The 24,521-nt window shown below is 38.9% G+C and overlaps 1 protein-coding gene across 7 annotated transcripts in view; it reads left to right on the top strand.

Annotated features, from left to right (window-relative positions):
• Not1 (CCR4-NOT transcription complex subunit 1) overlaps nucleotides 1–24,521 on the top strand; it is a 403,150-nt gene that overhangs the window by 151,678 nt on the left and 226,951 nt on the right. For all 7 annotated transcript variants that reach the window (XM_067156230.2, XM_067156231.2, XM_067156233.2 and 4 more), the window contains exons 16-17: nucleotides 8,248–8,442; nucleotides 19,310–19,453. In XM_067156230.2, the coding sequence (XP_067012331.2) occupies nucleotides 8,248–8,442; nucleotides 19,310–19,453 (339 nt within the window). The remainder of the gene's footprint in view (nucleotides 1–8,247; nucleotides 8,443–19,309; nucleotides 19,454–24,521) is intronic.

Below are 24,521 nucleotides of genomic sequence, written 5' to 3' on the forward strand. Positions count from 1 at the left end.
CTCCCGGATGCGAGTTCATAGCTGTGTGCTCCTAACCGCACGGCCAACTCGCCCGGTGATCTCCGAAGTTAAGCAATATTGGGCATGGTCAAGCTGTGGATGGGTTGCTACGCGCTGTTGGTGGGGGGTAAGGGAATGGAGGAGCGGAAAGGAACTGGCCACCCTACCATACATAAACTCCGGCTCAGGCCCCCCACTGCGGAGGTTTGGACCTGCCCTCAGGCAGAATACACCCTTACCTTACCTTTACACTTACTTGAGATTTATTGGATTTCTGATCTATTTACTCTGTAAGTATTAGTCCATTCTGATTTATGTGATATTTAATTATTATTTAGGTGTTATGTGGGTGTCTGGAGGGCAATACTTGTAATATTAGGAGCGATCACTGCTTTCATCCAATCAGAAGGTACCTTACTAACATACCATGCTAATCTTATTACCGGTACTCTTTGAAGCCATTTCATCCGTGCCTCCCCACTATATTTAACCATTTCATGTCTAATTTCATCTGTTTCTAGTGCTTTATAACAATGGAGTTTATTTACCATCCTTTCCACTTCTTTAAGCATAATTTCACTAACGTCATTGTCCTCCTCCCCCATGAGCTGTGTTGTTTGCAACATCACCAAAAAGATTTTCAACATATTCCTTCATCTCTCCACTGATTCCCTGGGATCTATTATGTGTTCACTTGATTTACCCAAAAAACTATTAATTCATTTTTCCCTCCCTAAGATTCTGTGTTACTGTCCAGAAAAGTTTCCTTGATGGTTGATTTACCCTTACCAGGTTATTACCTAAATCTACCTGTGACTTCTTGGATTGAACAATTGTTTTGCCATGTCTCTTTCATCTACATACAGTTCTCTATCTGCATCAGTCTTTATTTGGAGCCATTTCTGATAAGCCTTCTTTTTACATTTACAAGCCGTTCACACTGTCACTCCACCAAGATGTTCGCTTTTTCCCATCTTTACACACAGTTGTTCCTAGGCATTTCCTTGCTTCTACTACAGCATCCCTGTATGCCACCCATTCTCTTTCTGTATCCTGAAACTACCTGTTGTTCAGAACTTTTCACTAATCCTATCCATGTACGTCTAATTTCCTCAACCTGTAGATTTTTTATCTTTATTCTTCTGCAGACAGTTTCTCTGTCCTAGGTTGAGAAATGCTTAGTTCACTGCAGATCAGATGGTGGTCTGTATCATTGAAGAATCCCTGGAATACCTGCACATTCCTAACAGATTTCCTGAATTCAAAGTCGGTTATGATACAGTGTATTGTGGATCTGGTGCCTCTAGCCTCTGATGTGTATCAGTGAATGCCTCCAGTTCCTATTAGCTTCCATACCTTTCCCACATTTACACATCACCTTTTTGTATCCTTCCCAACTCTCGAATTGCAATTGACCATTAGCACTATCGGTATCCTTGCTGTTGACCCTGACTTTGATGTCACTCCGTGTCAGCACTTGTCAACTTCATCCTCATCTGCACTCTCACATAGTGAGTAAACTGAGATAATTCTTGTCCTAATTCCTCAAACAGCTAAATCTGCCTGCATTATTTGCTCATATACGTGCCTTGCAGTAGTATTCCCGATAAATAGTCCTACTCCACACACTGTCCTTCCCTAACACCTTCTGAGAATACTCATAATCTCCTATCTTTTCCTCATTATCTTTCCTTACCCAAATATCATTAACTATTAACACATCCAGATGCATCCTCTTTGCTGACTTAACCAGTTCTCTTTCTCTCTTCCATAAGCCCCATTAATAGTGATGGGTCCTCATCAAATTCCATTTCGTTTGCCAAGTTGTTTCCAAGGAGTCCCTCACCTGTCAAATGGAAATGGGACTCCATTACTCCCATATGTCTGAGGCTTGCCTAAAATGTTCTGAGCTCTGTAAATTCTGTGAAGGATGATGCTACCGTACTTACCCTACCCAGTGAGGATCTGTCTTCTAATGCATTAAGTACCACCGGTATATCGTAAAGTCTTAGCTGCCTGTGCACAAGGAGGGCCATGACTCATAATATGTCCAAGATGTCCACTCCTGTTCCATAGCAACTGGTATCCGATTTCAGGACCACTTACTAGGCCACTTCAGCGTTGCCCATGGTTCAGGAAATAGGATGTGACTACAGAAACCCACATCATGCACCACAGCAAAGTAAAATAATATCTCAAAAGACAAAGAATTTAAATTAAGAACAACATTTACTACAAATTAAAGACAATAATACAGCTGCATATAGTTGAAACAGAACAAAAATGTAACTTGCTTATATTTTTAAATAGTAATGAAGTAAAATTACTGATTTTCAGAAGTACCATTATACAAGCACCATCACTGTTGTTTTACACATACAATGGCATTTATATTTATTCATGAGAGTTTCATTGAAGCACTTGATACACATTTTTGATGCTTCCGGACACACTGCACATGATATTACCACCTCATTCATTACGTTGTCAGAAGTTTTCTTTCCATGCTGTGAAAATACATGCTTGTAGCACTCCGGCTGTAAGGCATCATTGGGTCATTCGCCGTAACAACGCATGCATGTTATTCCTGCGTAAAAAATTAGTTAGACAACAATCGAAGCGATATGTATGGAAGATTCAAAAACAAAACAAACAAAAAAAAAAAAAAAAAAAAAACCATTCGGATCACCGGTGGGCCGATCGAAACTAGCAATATATATACCTCGATCTTCTACTTCATTCTGAACGCAATGTTGCTATTCGTTCTGAGAAATTTTAGGGAGTTCACAAAATCAGTGCCGACGGCTAAGAATAACATGCATCGGGACACATGGTGATCCGAACCGCAACGAACATGTTAAATATTGTAGAAATGATATGGGCTTATAGCGGGTCAAAAAAACAACGTGAAATTCTTTACGTTTCGCAGACAACTTTGTTCCGCGTCCTCAGTAGAAAATCTCGATGTTAAATATTGATCAGTTATTTAACGAACTCGTAATTTAATAATATTTGTTTGTGCTGTGTGGAAAGTATGGAATAAATGTTATACAGATCACTAGTCAGTGGAACTGACACTCTTGAGCTTACTTTGAAATCGGGCTCAAAAGATGCGGCATTAATATTATATCCGGACTTGCATATAAAGCTTGTTGCCATAGTTATTTATTTATAAATACGTAAGGCGAGAAAATCTCCTCTAGTTCAGTAGTTCTGCACTTCCGTTATTTTCTGCGGATTTGATTTGTAGACTTCACCCTTTTTTGCCGCCATTATAAATAATTTTCCGCATCTGTGGAGACTCCATTTTACTCTGTTCGGTTCCGCGAGACGGGTTGCTCATACATTAAGAAATTTCATAAAATAGCCAATTTATTATTCTCGAGTCGAAAATATACAAATTTATAGTTATTGTACAAGTCGGGTTGAAATACACAAAACATAACGTGTGAGCCCATGTGTAAAAACAATAAAAATCGCATAGCCTCAGCTGCCGTATGCAGACATTTTGATTTGACGCCATTGTAGTCTGCCTGGAAGTTAATTTCGACGTTCCGTTTTACTCCACCAGATGGTAGAGAAACCGAAACTCTGTTGGGCAGTCAATTGCCGAATTTTTCTTTTGTTCCTAGTAAAACGTCATATATACCAATATCGTACGACTTGCTATGCCGAATAGGCTTTCTTCCGCCCAAAAATGCATCTACTTCCAGCGGGTTTGATCTTGCCAGCGTTACAGGTACTTTCTCGCCTAGTTTTCGGAATGCACTTAGTGTCGGGAAGCTAAATGGTTTATATGTGTCATCTAGAAGTTGTTCCTTATTTCGTTTTAAATTCCAGGTGATTGTGAGTAGGTCACGAACATAATTCCCCATTCTTCCTTCCCAAATACACAGTGTACGTCAATACTTGGTGCACCGAGCAAATGGCCGCGTGGTTTGGGTCACTATCAGCTTGCATTCGAGAGATAGTGGGTTCGAATCCCATTGTCGGCAGCTCTGAAGATGGTTTTCCGTGTTTCCCATTTTCACACCAGACAGTTGCTGGTTGGGTCTGTACCTTAATTAAGGCCATGGTCGTTTCCTAGCCCTTTCCTATCCTATCGTTACCATAAAACATATCTGTGTCGGTGCGACGTAAAGCAAATAGAAAAGAGGCCTATTTGTGTCGGTGCGATGTAAAAGCAGATACCGTAGTAAATAAAAAAATAAAAAAGTACTTGCCTAAATTCTAACTCTCTCCGTAAAGAAGTAACAAAAAACCGTTCGAATGCCATTTGAACTTGTAGCGGCTATAGTATTAAGGTACCGCACTTTAAAATTATAGGTTATTCAATTGCGTAATAATGATTACATTTAGTTTTCTTTAAGTTTTTGTTTGGAGCCGAATTAGCTTTATTCTGAAATTCTTGTAATCAGTCTACGGGCATCGACCCGTCTACTGATCAGCGCTACGAGGCACTCTGTAGTGTTGTAGCTGAAATACTTCAACAATAGTCCAGCAGCTGTTAGGCTCTTCCGTTATTTCCCCTCTACAATCGGTTCCGGAGATAATGTTACAATGGCTACTTATGAGCAAGAATGAATTCGTCCTCCGTTTGATCTGTTAGGTATCTCTCAAGATGCTCGTCGAGATGTTGGTGGATTCCACAATTTGCTGTACTTTTCAGCGAGTTCATGTGAGTGCTTCTCAGAATTTTGTGGATACTGGGAGATTTTGTAATGAAATACGATGAAAATGCGGTAGTTCCGTTGGTGCATGAAGATTGTCTTAACCTTGTTTCTTCTTAAGTTCTGAGTAAATGTAACTAATGACGTAAATATTGCCTGTTGAACGCAATCGCATTCGCCTTCACCAAATTCGACATTACGTGGTATTTCTTAATCTCTTACTGATTCTTAATTTACGCTAAAACCTGTGTAGTGTAGTCTAGTTAAATGAATCAATAATGCTTTTCGCAGTGTTGTTGGGGTATAAAGAGAATACTGCTAATCCTGAAGATCGTGATCACTGAGGACATTTCTCAGAATAAGGTTCCATCCCTCGCGATCTTTTATCTAATGCGTTGCTTGTTTGTGCGCTGTGTCGAACGTGGGGGTGCTCGCCTCGTTCCCTCTTTCCAAGGGCATTTCGCTACGGTCGTGTGCTTATCGAGACATTGTTCTAGATTTATGCAGTGTCATAAAACATAATACAAGAAAATTCTTGACGTTTTGATACGCATAACTTGCTCAGTCGTGACTCTTAAATCCTGGGTACATTGTTCTTCAAGGAACGTAGGGAATCATATTTAATTGTTCGCTCTGTACTATATACACCCATAATAGCATAAGGCCTAATTACGGTGCATAGGTGTCAAAATGGAAGTAGTTCTTTCGCATTGAGTTTCAGCCGTATCAAAAATAATCGTAACTCGGGAAACTGTTTCTTTCAGACTATCTTGCATGCATTAACTATTAGATCGTAACAGCATTGTGCAAATCATCGAGCGTCGTCGTTTCGTAACTTTCCGTTTCGATTTTTATCACTAGCCTTTCTTTCTGCAAATAGGACCTAATGTTCCGAAAGCCACTACCAGTTGGAAGATGTGACATTTTAAAATACTCATTATGAGGTATTTCTTGTAAGTAAATCTCATCGGCTTAAATAGTGAAAAGCCAGGCCAGTGAATGTACAGGAAGTAATGTAGGGAAGATAACTTAAAGTGAATGGGGGATATTTTGTTGAAATAGTGATCGATGGCGTCATATTTCACCATAACTGCGCGGCGTCTGATATTCTGGAAGTCTTCCATTTTCTAGGCAAAATTCCGGCATTGTAGCGTCATTCTTTCTAAGGGCTCTAGGCTCACGAAATTTGGCGTAGCAGCCACTGAGCGTTGAATTATTTCCATTCATATGTGCCAGACTCCTCGTGATAGTACTGTCTGACCTCTCTTGACCAGGCTTTGTTCTTTTCCTTGATTGGTTTTACAAGATGACAGTATTTTTCATCTCACCATGCTTTTGATGACCCTTCTCTTTCTTTAACCAGTGGCTACATTCTCTCTGTTATAACTTTTCCTCCTTTCATCAGTGTTAAGGGGGTAGGTGGGTAATTGATTTGTCCAGGTCCTTTAAACAACGATCTCCACCCCTACAGCATCACTTAATAATCATCATCCTAGCGTGTTCACGCAGTTCAGAGCTTGCTCTTTGATTCTTCGTACACGTTGTGTGATCCAATATATCTTCAGAGTACAGGGCAATGATTTGCATATATCTTTACTGATAGCATCCTTCCTCCTCTACTTTGATTACCTCTACTTTGTTGGTCTTCAGTTTCTGGGTATAAGCCATTTTGGCAGCCATGGAGGATACTGTCCTCACGACATGTCCATACTAATGAAGCTGGCTTTCTCTGACCTCTTCTGTAATTTATGACTCACTAAATTGCTTCCGAATTTTTTGTCACTAATTACATTGTCATGGAGAGAAATACCCAGTATCCATGCAGCATTCGCATCTCCATGGCATGGAGATGGTTCTAAGTGCCCATTGTTTCTGCCCAACACTCTGTGCCATATAGTGCAACGAAGCGGATGATCAACCTGCCGATCATTGATTTGAGTCGGACTGGTATTCGTCTTTTATTTAAAGATATGAACTTCATTAATGTTTCCGTATTGAACTGAGATCAACGATGAGATATCTATTAGGTTCAACCTTTTCGATACTAATTAGGTACGTGTTTATGTTGGAAATACCCTTTATTCAACTTTGGGACCGGTTTCGACATATATAATGTCATCATCAGCCATAAAAAGATCACAATATATAAGCAAAGATACAATCTGTAACTGACTATTCACACCATGTATCATAACAGAAGAGTAACGGCTTAATAATTAAATTTGGCGCAGTGGCACATTGAAGTAAACATAAAGTCCATCATTATTCTGTTCAATAGAAGGCTCTGATAGGTTTCCAAAGTAAAGAGTCATTTAAAAACACTCATACGTGATATGCGTGATATCTCCTTCTCACAAGACTAACGTCTTTTACTACTGACTGATTTCATTTTCATCAGTATTAATAATTTTATCAGGTATAAATTACAAGTGACTCAAATATGTTCTCGACACTCTGGTTGACGCATATCACGTATGAGTGTTTTTAAATGACTCTTTACTTTGGAAACCTATCAGAGCCTTCTATTGAACAGATGCGCAAACCTACATATCGAAGAACCCTCTTTTATTCCTTGAATAATGATGGACTTTATGCTTACTTCAATATGCCACTGCACCAAATTTAATTATTAAGCCGTTACTCTTCTGTTATGATACATGGTGTGAATAGTCAGTTACAGATTGTACCTTTGCTTATATATTGTGATCTTTTTATGGCTGATGATGACATTATATATGTCGAAACCGGTCCCTAAGGTGAATAAAAGGTATTTCTAACATAAACACGTACCTAATTAGTATTGAAAAAGTTGAACCTAATAGATATCTCATCGTTGGTATTCGTCTGTCACATAGCACACCACTGAATTCCTACCAGCACATCCAGGTCTATGTTGCCAATGATGCTGCCATTATCTTGGAGATGGGAGCCGAGATACTGTAAAATATCTACCTTTTCTAAGTTTTGTTGATTGATTCGTAGTGTTCCGGGAGTTTTAAGTCTCCAATTACTTGGTTATCTGGATGTTCAGGCAGAGTCAGAAATTATTAAGGTGGTCATTTCAAGACTGCACTTTGTCTCTAGTAACAGCAAGCATGGCTTCATCAGTGTGAGCGTAGTCCAGTCCTATGAAGTGAATTTCATTTTTGTCCATATTGATGATTTATCACTATGTCCGGTTCCATGGTTAAATGGTTAGCGTGCTGGTCTTTGGTCACAGTAGTCCCGGATTCGATTCCCGGCAGGGTCGGGAATTTTAACCATAATTGGTACTTTCGCTGATATGGGGGCTGGGTGTTTGTGTCGTCTTCATCATCATTTCATCCTCATCGCGACGCGCGGGTCGCCTACGGGCGGCAAATCAAAAGACCTGCAACAGGCAAGCCGAACTTGTGCTCGGACACTCCCGGCACTAAAAGCCATACGCTATTTCATTTTTATTTATCATTATTAACAAGGATGAGAAGATCCGCCTATTCAATACTGTATTAAATAAATTTGTCAGTGCTTTTTTGTGTTGTTAATTGCTGTTAACAAAGTAAATTCAAATTTTAACGTATCCTTTCTTTGTTTTTAGTATGTCGAATATGGTTTACAATCACAAGAACCACCTACCAGGCCACAGGGACCTGTTCTTCCAGCTAACCTGATGGGAATTTTATCACCAATGCCTGCGGTCACTACTGCGTACAAGACCATGACCTCTACGACTGTGACAACCACGACGACTGTGGCAAAGGCTACCACCACCACAACAGCAATACCAGCTCGGGTAATTACAAAAGCTTCCATTTGGTAGCATACTGATTACATTGTAATGGGGTCATTCCTCATCAAGTCAACACAAGGTGTCTGTCTCACCATTTTAGGTTGTAATGAAATTTGATACATTTGATTAGTACAATGAAACTCAAATCTTTGATCAGTAAACAAGTTGGTTTTGAAGTTGCACATCTTCAAAGGTGACTATTTTTCACAAATGTTTTATATATATACACTAACTGTAGTACCCATTGTTGACGGGACAATCATACATCAAGAGCAAAGTTTCCCCGGCTACTTTCCGCATTATTTAGGCATGCTGTTTTACTCGGGATGCAGCAGTAAACGCATCTGTCGGAGATGAGTGACAGCAGAAGAAACAAATCACATCACACCAGTGGTCAATGTAATCATCAGTTTTATGAGCTTTCAATATTGTAGTCGTTCACATTTAGATTTCTTCCGATTCTGTAACTGGTTTCCAGTGGTTACACAATACATAGCAAAGAAGAAGGAAAAATTAAATTACACGGCACTTAAACATCCATAGCACCAAACCCAACATCAGATAAACTCCATCAAGTCTAAACAAATGAACATCAGGTTGGGCAACGTGACAACTATAATAAAAGGATATGGAGCGGGCATGAAAACCCTACCAGGGTCATTGGGATACGTAAGTTGCGGGTTTCTGGAAAAATCAACGGTGATCCCTTAACCCGTGATATTATTTTCCAAAATGAACATTACAAAGAAAATTCGGAACAAAATCCATCAATTCAAAAATCCAGTTACGATATCTCCAAACAACAAAATAGATGTAATTTGCCAAGGGCTTTTCTTTTAAGTCAAAGAGGGTAACCAAGGATACCTTTACATAATACAACTTCCAGAATACAACGTTTAAGGCTAATAGAAACCACATGATACAAATACAAAATTAGGTGAAAGTTAACACGCTTTCAGACAATCGTTCCACGTAATGGAAACAAAGGGGACCCAGAAATACTTAACCCTTTGAGAGTCAGGTAAGTTAGCCCTCTGCAAACTCCAAAATTTAGTTTTTTGCACATATTTGTAAAACAACCCTCAAGAGGCATTATATTTTAATGAAACGAATGAATTTGACACAGTATGTTAACAAGACATCAAACAACTAGTTTAAGCACAAAAGTTTGAAACATCATTTTTAGTAATGTTTTTGGTATGATAATCCTCAAAACAAGGTACAGGGCGAGTTTTGTTGCACTCCTAGTAATGGTAGATAGTCCTTGTGTTCCTTTCCTCCCTTCTTGATGTGTGAGCATACACATGGCACACTCTTGAAGGTGGTCTTCTTCCTGGTTCGTTTGGGGGGATAAGGCGCTTTATTTACCTTCGTTCACTTTGGACTTGGCGCCTGTAAGACCTCATCCTCACTTTCATTTAAGTATTCAGCACTTGAATTATTTCCAGATATACCTCCTACGTCATCTTCGATCACTGTCTTCAAATGCTAAACAATCACTTTCATCATTCATAAGAATTTCACAAACTGTATCGTCGGGCTCGACTTTGAGCAGCTGTTTTCAACTGTTTGCAATTGACTCGCTAAAGCTGGATACATCCGCTTAAAAAATTTCATTTCCAGTGCTCCCCATGGTGATAAACCTAACGACTTCAGAAAATAGCCAAGAGATGCCGGGAGTTATCCGTTTTTCAGTTGTTGTTCAAAGACATACAGCTACGAAGATATATCACTTCAAATTCAGACACGCAATATATTGCGCCGTGACCTTCAAGGCGAGTTCAACTTACTCCCACACCAAAAACACTTCTGATGCGGGGCAGAGGATAAACTTGCGTGCATCAAGTGATACGGAGTTACTGGAGGCAAACCCCGAAGGAAATAAAATTAATCTACTTAATTACACGTTTTACCAAAGCAAAGGAAAAGGGGGAATGCCTCCAAAATGAAACAGGCCAGGCCCATCTGAAAAGCTAAGTCATCTGAGTAATTGAGTAGTGAGTCTGGTTGAGTAGGGGTAAACTCCTATGGAAAATATAAGCATAAATTAAATGTAAATTAAGATGGAAATGAAAGCTTACCCCAAGGCAGCCCATCCTGGGAGGGAGGATCGCCAGCGTACATCTGATCATTGGACTGACGAGAAACGAAAAGATCACGAAATCTTGCCTCACTCTCTTGAGAAGGCAAGGGTGGCCCCGGTGCGATCACCGAGTAACCAATCAGACCACAGAAATTTCCCTCTTGCCACCCAGATCCACCAATTAAAACCCCTTATGGTACCAGTAAAACAGCCCGACGTTATGAATTAATATTAAAGTTAGCATGAAGTACATCTCAGGGCAGTACTGGGTGGTTTCTAGCTAGGGTTTGGTACAGGAAGCAGGGCCCTATCTACAAGAAAATTTTAAATAGATTGAATAATAGTTTTAATTCAGAAAATGAATTTTAAAGTGCACATCACCTTACTGTTGATAGTCGCTGTCTTCAACATCGCCTTTTGATGACCCGTGCTCCCAGTTCACCAGGCTGAACGGGGCTGGAACACGTTCTGGAAGTTGCCAATATTATGTTGAGATAAGGCCCGGAACACCCAAGTTGGTTTGATATGGGCTTGAGTCTCGAACTTTTGACGTTCTGGACGATGTCCAACGTTCTCCGACGATGTTGCGGGGTAACCACTCGTCACATAATTTACACGAGTGTCCAAATTTACACAGTCCCCGACACTTTGGTTTAAACAGCACTGTTTCATTTAATATGGTTGTGATATGCAGTCGAATTCACTCTTAATCCTGTAGATAGAATTTATAAGTTCACTAAAGATGAAGATGCAGGTAGCATCGAGATTGGAAAAAAATAAAGCACGGTTCATGAATAGAAATAATGAAACTGAAAATTGTTCACGCACTTGGCACAGTTCGTGGTGATTTTCCACTAAATAAAGTAGCACTTGACATTGAAAGAAATGTATGACTGCTCTAGAGTTTATCAAAGACACTGCTGTCAGTCATGAAATAATACTAAACACATTGACGAAGAAATAAGGTTGAAATGAAAGGACAGCTCGTTGGTAGGCGCACTTGACATTAAATAAAATAGGTGACTGTTCGGGAGTTTATCAGACACTGCTGTCAGTCACACACAAATAATTCACACATTGTTCAGAAGAAATAATAAGCAAAATTTGTTTGAATTGGATAAAGAACACAGTTTGAGTTTGGAGTGAAACACTGGTGTCGTAGCACACGATTATGGTAATCACTTGCATTAACATGTGAAAGTTCGATAAACACCCTTGTTTATTAATGAAATTATGCTGACTGAGATTTAACAAACATGTCACAGTTAATAGTATAACGTAGTAGTGTCACACTGAAATTAATGATATGTGTTCAGAGACTAAGTTCTGCTGTCTGAGATTTAAAAAGAAATATCACAGTTTCTAGTATATCGCTGTAGTGTCACATTGAAATTAGTAATGTTTGTTCAGGGGCTAAGTTTCACACAGGTAACGTTGTAATAAACTCAGTTCCACAAGAACGAAAGTAAGTTATATCGAGGAGTTTCTACATGCGCACAGAATATAAGTTTAACTCAACTGTTGTCACCTAAGTCCAATACACGACTTGTCATAATCAGAGTTCCAATATGCACACAGATTATAAGTTCAACTTTATTGATAGAGTCAGTGTCCATTATAAAGACTTTGTTTTACATCAGAGTTCACACGCGCACAATTCATAACTTCAACACGACTGTCAGAGTTAAAGTCCCACAAGAAGACTTTGAATATTCAAAGTTAGACTCTGTCAGCACTTTGACGAACACAGTGGCGTGGAGAGTCAGGCTGGACACCCAGCTATGACTGTCTGATTTGGTCTAGTGAACTCAGCTTATATTCAGTTTGGGGCTCCTTCGTCATCAGATAACGTGATCTCTTCGAAGTTGATTATCTCGCGAATCCCTTGACGGATTTTCTTGAGATTCATAATTTGAGACGTTTACGTTATCCTCTTCAAAATGACGTATCGCTCAAGTCACTGCCATTATTCTTATAGAAGTTTTAAAACTTTTCCACATCGAATGATCAGAAGGGGTGACGTTCATACCCAGAACATACCAGGCCATGCAGGCTACACGTGGCGTCAGGCGGGTAGTCTATCTTGTCCCTGCAGCTACGTCACACACAGCTGTCGCCGGCTCGCCTGCTAGCTCCTCCGAACGTAAACAAAACAAGTTCGCTCTAAATGTCTTGTGTGATGACGAAGTACAATTAATAGTCAAAAAATACGGTATGTACAGGTCGTAACCGGTACATACCAAGCCGCAGTGTTTTCACAATATTCCAGAACATCTCCTAACCCTAATCGTGAACTTTCCATCTTCCAAAATTAGTAAAAACATGCTTCTAGAATCGACAGGGGCAGACAGAAGGTCCGCGTAACGAAAATTTTCAGAACATTACAACAATAGTAATTTGCAATTTAGTAGTTACATTTCCAAATATAGATAGATGAAAGGAATCCAAATAAAATATTCTACAATAATATTTTACACCATATACTAAACATTTCTTTGAAAGAGACATATTCCACAGGTCATATCCAAGATGATATTTTACACAGAAAGTCACAGATTCTTTAATAATCCTTTTGCTATTTCTCATTTTTATAATAATCTTCACAATTTTCTTTGTCAATGTGGACAATCATGACAAAAACCATTGCGACTGAACAATATTTCCATGTTAACAATGCTTTGTGTTGATATGGACTAAGCAACAAAAGAATAAATTTATCAATTCTATTAACATAGTCAGTATGGTAAAACTGTATAAAACACAAATGATAAGAAATTGTATTCTGTATAACTTTTGTTGTGTAGTACTTTTCGATAGGACCCATAACGTAGGCAATTAAAAATTAAATTTTGGGCGTTTGCCCCTAAACTGCCATTACATCAAACGTGAATAAAATTATTGTTAGCCTAGACTGTAAGTGCTGAACCACCTGTATCCGCTAATTATATGAATCTCTACTACGATAAATTCCCATGAAGATATAATGATACACCTGATCTAGGAGAAACATGATCATGATGATTATAGAGTGCTCAGTGGAAATTAAGTGCCATAACATTAATCATGATACCAAAGGTTGGGTTTGGACCGTGGCTGGAAGTGACCAGCGAACAGGTCATGAACTGGAGATGAGCCTCCTAGGCCATAGAAAACAAACAGAGGCTAGTCTACATACATACAAAACAGGAAATATTTAAAAGGAAGGTTTATTTTAAAAATCGGGAGAACAGGATAATGACTCAAAATAGAAAAGGGGAAAACGTATAAATGTACATTTATGGTTCTTACATCAGACTTTGTTTTCAGTCATGTTTACAAAGAACATATTCATATGGTGAGGCCCTACTCATAAAACAATAGCTTTACTTACATAGTAGTTGTGTATTACTTTCATCTCAATACAGCAATAACCCACGACTTGGATTATACCGTATTTTCGCGAATAATCACCGCATATTTTTTTTTTTATTCGAGGCACGAAATTGGGGTGTGGGTTTTATTTGCGTCAAGGTTGCCAACAGGCTCCTGGCTCACCTAGTTTTCGATGCTGAGTGTACAGTTATGCTTTATGCAACCGTAGATGAAAGAAAACTGTCCCCATGTGTCATATTTAAACAGAAAACAATTCAGAATTTTTATTCTAAACTGGCTACATTTTTAAAAATAGTACCTTATTTTATGAGTAATTTAAATTCAAGACTTCTCCACGTCACGATAGAACGCGTCTTCCGGAACGTGCAGGGGTAGCTTTCCGCACTTTCACTCACTTCGGTGTGTTTCACAGTTGAAAATAGAGTGAAATCGTAATTCTTTTGTATTCAGCGTTTTAAGGAAAGCCACAATATCACGTAGCAGGCAGTACGCAGAAAAGCAGAATCCACAGAAACTGGTGAGGGTTGGCATTTCTGAATTACAAGATGGCTGTTAATTCGAAATCACATAATTGGAAGTCTGATTTCTGTATTACGAAGACTTTGAATTAATGAGGTTTTACTGTATCGCAAAACTAACATCAGATTTTGCCGGTGTGTCTATTTCAAGTGTTTACATTGCACGAAAAGAATTATCCACCATCGGTCGTGTTACTGTCCAGTAAAAAGAGACCACATGTGAGAAGTGTTTTAGGCCCGTGTTCACCAACGTCGGTAACTTTTGCTGTTATCTTAGATTTTCAAAACTCAGATATGTCATTATTTCGGATAACGCTCACTTCTGTATTCACCACAGAATTTATTATCTCGGTTTACCAAAACTAAGTTTTCGTTTCAACCTCAGTTTGAACCGCATTTTTTCATACTGATGACAGAAAACAAATGACTACATGCTGCTGCCACTATCGAATTGTAAACAAGTTTTGGATTCCATCCGGGGTTGCAAAAAATTTGCATAAATTATGTCCACTATTGAGCAGAAATGGAGAAAGAGGCCTAATATGACTTTCCAAGAGAGTGAATTGTTATTGAACTTGATGGGAGAAAGCATTAACGAAGGGAATAAGAAAAACCAACTATAGCCTACACATTGTATGTCACTCAAAAAATAAGTCGGTAGTCCTTCATTCTTCATTAAAAGTCAGCCAGTCGTGTGCCGTACAAGATATTAGCTATAATCGAGAATTCATTTTAGGCCTACCTATGTGTTGGGAATTCCAGGTTATGTTCGGAAGCTTTAGATAAACTAAAATGTGTCGGACGTTTATTAATTACATAATCTTGATCGTATAACTCGTAGCTGTGATTTTATCTTTCAATTAAGATATTCCAGCCGCTTACGGGCGTTAGATGTGGAGTGTGACGAACTTGTAAGAAATTTAGGAGAGGATTCTAGTGATGCAAGAGACAATGAATCTTCCCATCTACAGGGAATCGAGCCTATTGCAAGTTCAGATTAATGAAATACCTGTCACGTAAGTAGACCTACTTGCTTATTTTCATGGAAAATATATTTCATAGCAGTGATATTTGCGTAAAGGAATTTTAGTTCACTTCATTTTTTTCGAAATGAGCCTTTCTAAAATGAGGCTGCGAGCATTATTCGACGGCGGGGATTATTCGGGTAAATACAGTAAATCCCAAAAAGGGAGTAAATGTTTCCAAGAGATATTCCTTGCATATATAAAACCCAACTCAAATGTTACCTCTCACACACGGTAAGACCTTTTTTTTAATTTTCAAATCAAAATCATCAAATCAAAGTCAATCACGGAAAGGTTCAAAAGACGTAGTATGTGTAAATATCGGCATCCCTTCCGAAATAGGAGTAGCAGTCGCATAAGTACTTTCAAACTTCAACCGTGTCTATCCCATACAATGCTAGTAAAGCCCAGCACTGACATGGATTATGAATGACAGAGAAACGGAAAATCCACACAAGGAACACACATTCACAAGAAATGTACGGAGCATAAATCATAGATTACATATAACCGAGAGGACATGTACCAATATATATGTAGAATAACAAGGCGCATGTCAGACACAATCCAATAACTCAACAAATCACCCATCATGAAGGTGATACATTTCGCTATCAAAAGATCAAGAAATATAAAGATCAATAGAAAACACCCAGAAGAAAAATGTGGCGTGCACAAATAATAAAAGTAACAGAAACATACAAGGGAACTCGCAGCAGAAAGAAAATCAAGTACCTAAATTATAGGTACAAAGGATACCGTTACCTTGAGTGTCCCAAAGATAAGAACAATAATCAGTCTCTCGAAAATGCAAGAGGTAATAACAGCATCTTTTAAAATGTTTAAAAACACGTTTATAAGACAAAAATGCCGTGCCCAAATGTATTGGGTTCATTTTCCAATAAGTTAGGATCCATTGTCCAATAAGTTATCCACAAGAACTTTTGTCAAGGAGAAGAATTATATATCTGGTGAAAAGAATAACTTTCCACGGCTGATGTGGCACAAGGCCGTCACCTGTCGGTATACGCAGGAATGAGGATGTCGTCTCAAGTCATGAAGCCACAGCGGCCATCATTGAACAACACATCAACTCGAAGACTAAATTAACAATAGCAGGAGTCATATTCATAGAATAAAGCCATCAGTTATGACTCAGTGCCTTATTCCCTAACTTTACATACCGATTTTCATTAAATTTTGTTCACCAGTCTTCTTGTGGTTCAGCGTTGATATGGACTTAGCAACAAAAACCGAAATTCATGAACATCTCTGTATCACAGCTGGTACAGTAAAATTGTATGAGACATAAATGGCAGGAAATGTAATTGCATATTCTGTAGTATTTATCGATAGTACCACTAATAACAGATATTTGAGAATCCCCCTAAACTACCATTTTACTCAGTTTGAATAAAACTATTTGTAGCCTAGATTGTAGTGCCTGTAGGAAGCTAGGATGGTTACATCATTGTTAGATCTGGTCAGCATGTCCAGACCGAGGTGGTTTGGGCATGTAATGAGGATGAAGCCAACAAGGACAGCATATGTTATTTTGGAGGGACATGTGGCAGGGAAACGGATGGTGGGAAGACCAACAACCCACTGGATGGACATTGTAAAGGTGGACATTGCAGATCGGGGAAGGACACTAGAGTACGTCATTAACAACAAAACATATCTTAATACGATAGAATGGAAGAGGCTCACCAATAGTACCCAGGAAACTGGAACTATAAAATGATGATGATAATTGTAGGGCCTATTGCCTTATTCCCCAACTTTATACATACAATTTTCACTAAAATCTCTTCAGCCATTTTTTCGTGATACACGTACTTACGTTCGTTCGTACATACATATATACATACAGGGATGATGGAAAATTAAAAATGCATTTCCTTGTTACCGTGAACACGTCCAGTACAGAAATACCATTCTTTTTAAATTCTGAGCAATGTGCAAACAAAACCCGTAGATGTGCAAAAGACCTATTTTATTATTGCTCTTGTTTCTTTTATAATTGAGCTAGAAAGCCAGACAAGGTCTCATTTTAAATGTCCTTTTCTGGGCTGACATATGCTGTACAATGCATTAGGGATTTATCATAAAATGTTTTTCAAAATCAAGTTTATATTTCGATTTTCTAAAAAAGCCACGATCAAGAACTTATTCTATGGAGTGATCATCGGAAATGGTATCTGTTGAGATATTCGTCGGTGTTGGCTGATACTAGTATCCGAATATTTAAGTCACCACAAGAAATGAATTTCATAATTAATTTGTGTTGTCAACCTTGAGCAAGTTTTAAGTGTGTTTGAGTAATCTCCACCTTTCCTCTTTTTTTTTTTTTTTTTAAGGAACATGTTTCGTCTCTATTTAACAGACATCTTCAGCCTAATGATAAAAGTATGGTAAGAGTCATGGCATTCCATCAAACTGCTACAACTGAGTCGTATGCGCGAACAAACGTCTATGTTACATTCCCTATATATTGAGAAAAACGGCAATAAAGATGAATGAATGATTGATTGATTGATTGATTGATTGATTGATTGATTGATTGATTGATTGATTGATTGATTGATTGATTGATTGATTGATTGATTGATTGATTGACCTGGGACATGGCTACGCGAGAGAATGTGACATAGACTTTTGTTTCGTAAACCAACAAGTTAGAAGTGCACGCACTCGCTCATTCGCACATAATGTATGCATACAGGGGAGAATAGTGTTATTTTAAAGTTTTAGCCTAATTATAATGATTTGATGCCTACAACAGTTTTCCACTCACTGGGGTCACTTTTCCTTTTCCTGCATCTGTTTTTCGTCAATTCGTGTACACTGTTTGGGGACAACAGTACATTATTAGCGTCAGATCGCATGACTATGGTGTCGATGAGTAACTAAATAAACTCAGTAATATAAGACTGAACAAACCAGAACATTCTCCGGACTAGAATGTGTTCGTTACATTGCATTCAATTTGTGACATTGTCGAGCACTCGCGTGGGAAACGATGTAACATAAGACTTTTGTTCCATTATTTTTCAAGTGCATTTCTCTTCACAATTTCCAGAATACTATAGCCATCTGTTGAGATATGCTCAAACTACCTACAAATACAGATCCAGGACACATCATATATGTTTGTTCCGTGAATATTTCATATGCCACAAAAATGTAATATAGAAGTTTGTTCGCGCATATGACTCAACTAATAAATAACACATCCAAAATTTGTAGAGTTATACATAACGCCGTCAAATGCACAATTAAAACATACGCTTAAACAGGCCTACTTATGTGAAAAGAAAAAGTACTATTTGTAGTTAAAATGTCATGTCTTCAGAGACAGTATAATGTTAAAATACAAAGTTTTTTGATAGACCTTGTGAAAAAAATGTCAGACCTTAGACGTAACGCTGGTTAATAGAGCAAACGCCTGAGAAGTCTTGCATCTGATATGTTTTTGACATTTTTGTCATGCTCTGTTGGTGAAAAATATCTAATTCCCTCTATGGGAATTTAGAATTTTCCGACCTTGTGAATGTCCAACAACAAAAAAAACATTGATTGATAGTCTAGCACTTGGCTGAGTAAATATTAATGTTCTAATTTTTGAGTTAAAATGGACTTAACTTCAGGTGGAACTTCCTCAAGACGAAGGTTGAGCTGCCGGATAGGTTTTATGACCCTGTGTATTATGGAGAAAATTTAGAAAAAGTTCCTTCACCTGTCCCCCTCTCTCTCTAGTCCGGCCGACCTGCACAAGGCCGCATGCTGCTAATTTATCAGTGTTAGGGTTTTTTTTTAATGTAATAAGGAATATTGTTGATTTCATTACAGTTACTTAATTTTTTTTTCAGCCGTCAATAGCAAATGCCACCAATATCGACACACTGCTAGTAGCAACAGAGAAAGAAGAAAAGATGACTGCACCTCCAGAAGCTCTTCAGGATAAAATTGGTTTCGTCTTCAACAATCTTAGCCAGTTAAACCTGCAGACAAAGGTAGATATTAGACAGATTGTTCAATATTCTCTCCCTTCCTCTCCCTCTCGCTTCCTCCCACAACCAAGTTGGTGTCAGCTCTGGGCAACCGAATGTATGAGTACCTCCAGGTGTTTCTGTTTTACAGTATCGTTAAAAAGTATATATTTGTTCTTTTAATCCCTTTGTACATTAGTCTCACATTGTATATGAACTGTGTGTTTTCTTCCCTCAACTGTACCGATCTTTCCCAAGTCTGAACTCTTCTACAAAGCAATAAAGGATCCAGTGGAATGTATAAGGACACAAAATGCAAAATGCCTGAAAAACTGGCAAATGTATAGTCAGCTTGTGAATTTCCAGTTTAACGTTGGCTACATGATCACACTTAAAAATGTGTATTCGGTGATTTATAACCCCCTAACTGTGGCTTATTTTATAATCTATCTTTCAAATTAACCTGGATTAGTATGGTGATAAATAATCTTTCTATTGCAGGATATCGGAGTCTTTGAAACTAAAATGACTATACACAGGGGTAGCATGTTTCACCATACAATAAATTTATTGAACTACTTTCAGCAGTTAATTACAAGTTTACTCACGTTTGAGTCTGTTAGACACCCCCCCTTTTAATAATAATGTTATTTGCTTTACGTCCCACTAACTACTTTTTTTAAGGTCTTCGGAGACGCCGAGGTGCCGGAATTTAGTCCCGCAGGAGTTCTTTTACGTGCCAGTAAATCTACCGACACGGGGCTGTCGTATTTGAGCACCTTCAAATACCGCCGGACTGAGCCAGGATCGAACCTGCCAAGTTGGGGTTAGAAGGCCAGCGCCTTAACCGTCTGAGCCACTCAGCCCAGCATCCCCCCTTTTACCGCCTCCAACTATCATATCGCTCAGTCCATAGTCTCCCCTTTCGCAAGAACAACACCTTACCAATCTGGATTTTACAATCGCTCTGCTCAAATCTGGAATTACCTACCTCGTGAAGTAAAGGACCTTCCTTTACAACAATTTTGCCACAAATTGAAGGTTCTTAAGGGTCTTAAAATCCTTGTAAATTGAAAGTGTTTTTATGTAAAGTAACTGTGTGAGTGCGTGTATGCGAGTGAGTGAGTGAGTGAGTGAGTATCCCACTTATTTATTAGCAATGTGTTAATGTCCGGCTCCATGGCTAAATGGTCTCAGGAGTCCTGGGTTCGATACCCGGCAGCGTCGGGAATTTTAACCATCATTGGTTAATTTCGCTGGCACAGGGGCTGGGTGTATGTGTCGTCTTCATCATCATTTCATCCTCATCACGACGCGCAAGTTGCCTACGGGATTCAGATCAAAAGACCTGCACCTGGCGAGCCGAACTTGTCCTCAGACACTCCCAGCACTAAAAGCCATACGCCATTTCATTTCATGCACAGGATTTAGGTTTATATGCAATTTTAGCAACAATTTTTGGAAAATATATAATAATAACTCAGAGTAGAAGTTAGTGGGAAAACTGGAGGAAGAATAAAGGGGAAGGAAACTAGCTGGTGGTATGAAAGAGTATATATTAGAACCTGAAACTGAAGCACTACCTATCAGTCATTCAACCAGTATGGAGTATCTTTCATTAAACCGAAGAGGTATGATGGAGAAATTGGAAGTCAGAGGGAGTAGAATTCTCAGGAAGATCTTAGATCCGGTAAAGGAAGATGAAGAATTCTGTAGACGGCACAATTCCAAGCTCTGTGCTAGGAAAAGGAGAGAAGCTTTCTACAGCCATATATAAAGACTGCCTCCTAAAAGATTGACCAATTGCCTGTTCATCTTTCTGGCAGAACAAGAAGATTCGTACAACTTGGCTGACAGAAATGGAGAAGGACATCAACCCTAGAACACAAACACTAATTTGGTAGTACATAAACACAATCCCTCGTAAAATTTACAACTATTTATTTCCATGATGATAAAATGTAATTACACACAAAATGTATTATACGAAGCATGTATTAACATGTAAGTTATTTTACAGAGTGTTAACTCCTAGTTTTTCAAGTCCCTGGTGTCTCATTTACAGCAGTTAGTGCAAAGATGTGCTCTTGTGTTCCTTGCTGTACGCGTGGTGACATTCGCTGCAGTATGTTATCGTAATTTGCCTTTTCTGAGCACGACAGATATGACAAATACTGTAGTTTTCTCGCCAGTAATAATCAATCATTTACTTTGGGTAGATGAACTATCGCTTAGAACACCCTGTATAATTTCTTGTAGATGTGTTTGTAAGCTCGGTGTTTCCAGCCTCTTCACCATCCATGGCTTGGTGAGTTCTTCACTTAGACGTATGAGAAAGTCTTCTCTCAGAAACTTGCGGCCACCTTGATGCTCATTATTCTTTCCTTTTAGAATATTCCTAGGGGCAATCACGATATTAACATTTCTCTGTGGGGAGTAAACTTCTAAGTAGTCTTCATTTTCAGATGTTGAACTCGTGGACTTCTCAGATTCAAGTCTTCTGTGCTTATGGCCTCGTAGCACAGTGACAAGGGAGTCATCATGACTGCATGGGCTTATTTCCGTATTCCCTGCTGGTATATCTTCTACATCTGTATCTGTCAGCGTTATGTCATCAGTCTGTACATTATCAACCTCTTCATCAGAACTAGAATCATTACATTGTTCCTCTTTTTCAAAATTCATTGATACAACTTTTTCTCCGCAATTCGGGTCATTTCTTCGTACAATAGTCATCTGCAATAACAATAACGGCACGTATGACAAATTCTGTGGTTCTAAATACATATTTCCTTCAGAATAGTGCTGTAATGTAACTTTGTTACAGAACTTACCTTGCTAAGTTTAGCATGTATGTTGTATGTTGGGTATTCAGCCCGAAGGCTGGTTTGATCCTCTGCAACTACGCCAACAGCTGTGATAAATAGCCTAGGCGTCACTGAAGAGGCATACTAGGGAAATGAGGAGTGAGGTACTTGCCCGTTGCTTTCCTCACCGAGCCAACCGTTGCTATTACATATCAGTCTGCCAAGCCCACTGAAATGCATGCACCAACCGACCCTATGGGCGATATTTTCACACCATTCATAGCAGGTACTGGCTGCATAAGGAATGGTATTACTAGCACCACTCATACCCGTCACTTTCATATTGTCAGAGCCAAGGATGAGACTGAGAGACAGGTCAATGGAAGTACAGTAGAACTCCGTTTTAGCGAGAATTCATAACAGCGAAAAATCTACTCGCTATAACGGATTGTCGTTATATCCGATTTTTGTATAAAAGTCGGAAAACCCTTCATGCACTTCAAAATCGGTATGAAACGGCAATCAGTTTGTTCAAAACTTGCGTTTCCTCAGATGATGTCCACACTACGGCTTACTTGTTTGTTATTTTTCGTAATCCGATACTACGTGAAAGTGTAGGTTTAATTTCATTCTGAAAAATATATAGTACCGTATTTCTCCGAATCCAAGATGAACCCCACTTTTTCCTTCAAAAAATTTAAATCAAGCTCAAAAAGTGCTTTGTAAAATCATATGAATGCCTTGTTGTACACAAGTCTACGCATTTTTAGACGCCGAACATTGACTCGTCACCTTTTTTTTTTTTTTGCGGCTGCACAATTATTCTTTATTTCCGCAGGTTTAAGGACCATTCACTTCACATTGGCATCATAATACCGAAGAGAACTCATTGAAAATTTTCCGGCAATACCTACTCCATGCGTCTCTACAATACAACGATCCATCAGTAAATTATTCTTGCTGTCTATAAAACTGCTACTTTTACGCAGCGTCAGATATAACCGGCTACTGCTACACGCACATTCCTCTTGTCGGGTTCGGCCAAATTCAGCAGCTAGCGATGTATAGGCCTAATCACGAACGTTGAAAGTCAACGAACGAGTTTATTGCGCCACGGTATGGCCATTTCGCCCTTGTTTTTCGTGCACATACCTCACAATTTCATCTTCGACTTCTTTAAAGCGTCCTTGTTGCGGACCACTGGATGCATTTTTTGTACAGTACGCATTTTTTTAGCTCTTTGTCTTCACGCTAACGCCAAATATTGGCCTTACTTAGGCCTATGCCGTATTTTCTTGCGGCTGCACAATTATTCTACATTCCCGAGTGCTTAATAAACTTAACTTTAAATTGGCATCATAATATCGACTAGAACCCATTGTAAATTTGCCGGCAGTACCTTTTCCACGTATCTTTACAATACGACTATCCATCACAAAAAAATTCCTGCTGTCTATAAACCTTAATTTTACTAAGCATCAAGTACAATAGACGCATTATGACTCTGCCACTGAGTAGCCATGGCTTTTCTAAGAATTCGAAGGGTCGCATGTTTTGATGCCATTCTGCAGATTTGAGAAACACACAGGCACTGTACAACCGGTTGTCGCGGCTAGTGATGTGTAGTAAAGAGGCGGTCGTTTATTGTCAACGAGTTCTGTGTGCGTGTGAAAAGAAGCAGCGTGGTTACCGCGGTAGTTGCCAGTGATATCCATTAACTTACTGTTAGGCCGTGAATGCAACGACCCTTGAGTTTTCGCATCAGATTCGGAGAAAAAAGTCTTGGGATTTGGAGAAATACGGTATCACTCCAGAGATTTCTGTGGCAAACACCTCACCTTTCTTCTTCAAACAGCGTCACCTAACCTAACCGTATATGTAGCCTATCATGAAAACATATTTGAAACGCATGTAGAGTAATAACCTCTTTGCGAAAACTATACATGTAAATAGCCGTAACTAGATGCGAGGAGATATTAAATATCCTCTCAAAACAATGCTGTACTCTGCCATATCTTGAGGTGTAACACATTCTTTCTTAATTTCAGTGGCGGCTCGTGGCTGTAGAGTATGGTGAAGAGCTATTACCCGTTCGGTTTTGAGTGACAGATTTAGGAACTTCTTTCTTTCTTTCTTTCTTTCTTTCTTTCTTTCTTTCTTTCTTTCTTTCTTTCTTAATCTGCTTACCCTCCAGGGTTGGTTTCTCCCTCGGACTCAGCGAGAGATTCCACCTCTACCGCCTCAAGGACAGTGTCCTGGAGCTTCAGACTCTGTGTCGGTTTTAC

The sequence above is a fragment of the Anabrus simplex genome, chromosome 12 (genome assembly GCF_040414725.1).
Source record: "Anabrus simplex isolate iqAnaSimp1 chromosome 12, ASM4041472v1, whole genome shotgun sequence".
In the NCBI taxonomy this organism is placed as follows: Eukaryota; Metazoa; Arthropoda; class Insecta; order Orthoptera; family Tettigoniidae; genus Anabrus; species Anabrus simplex.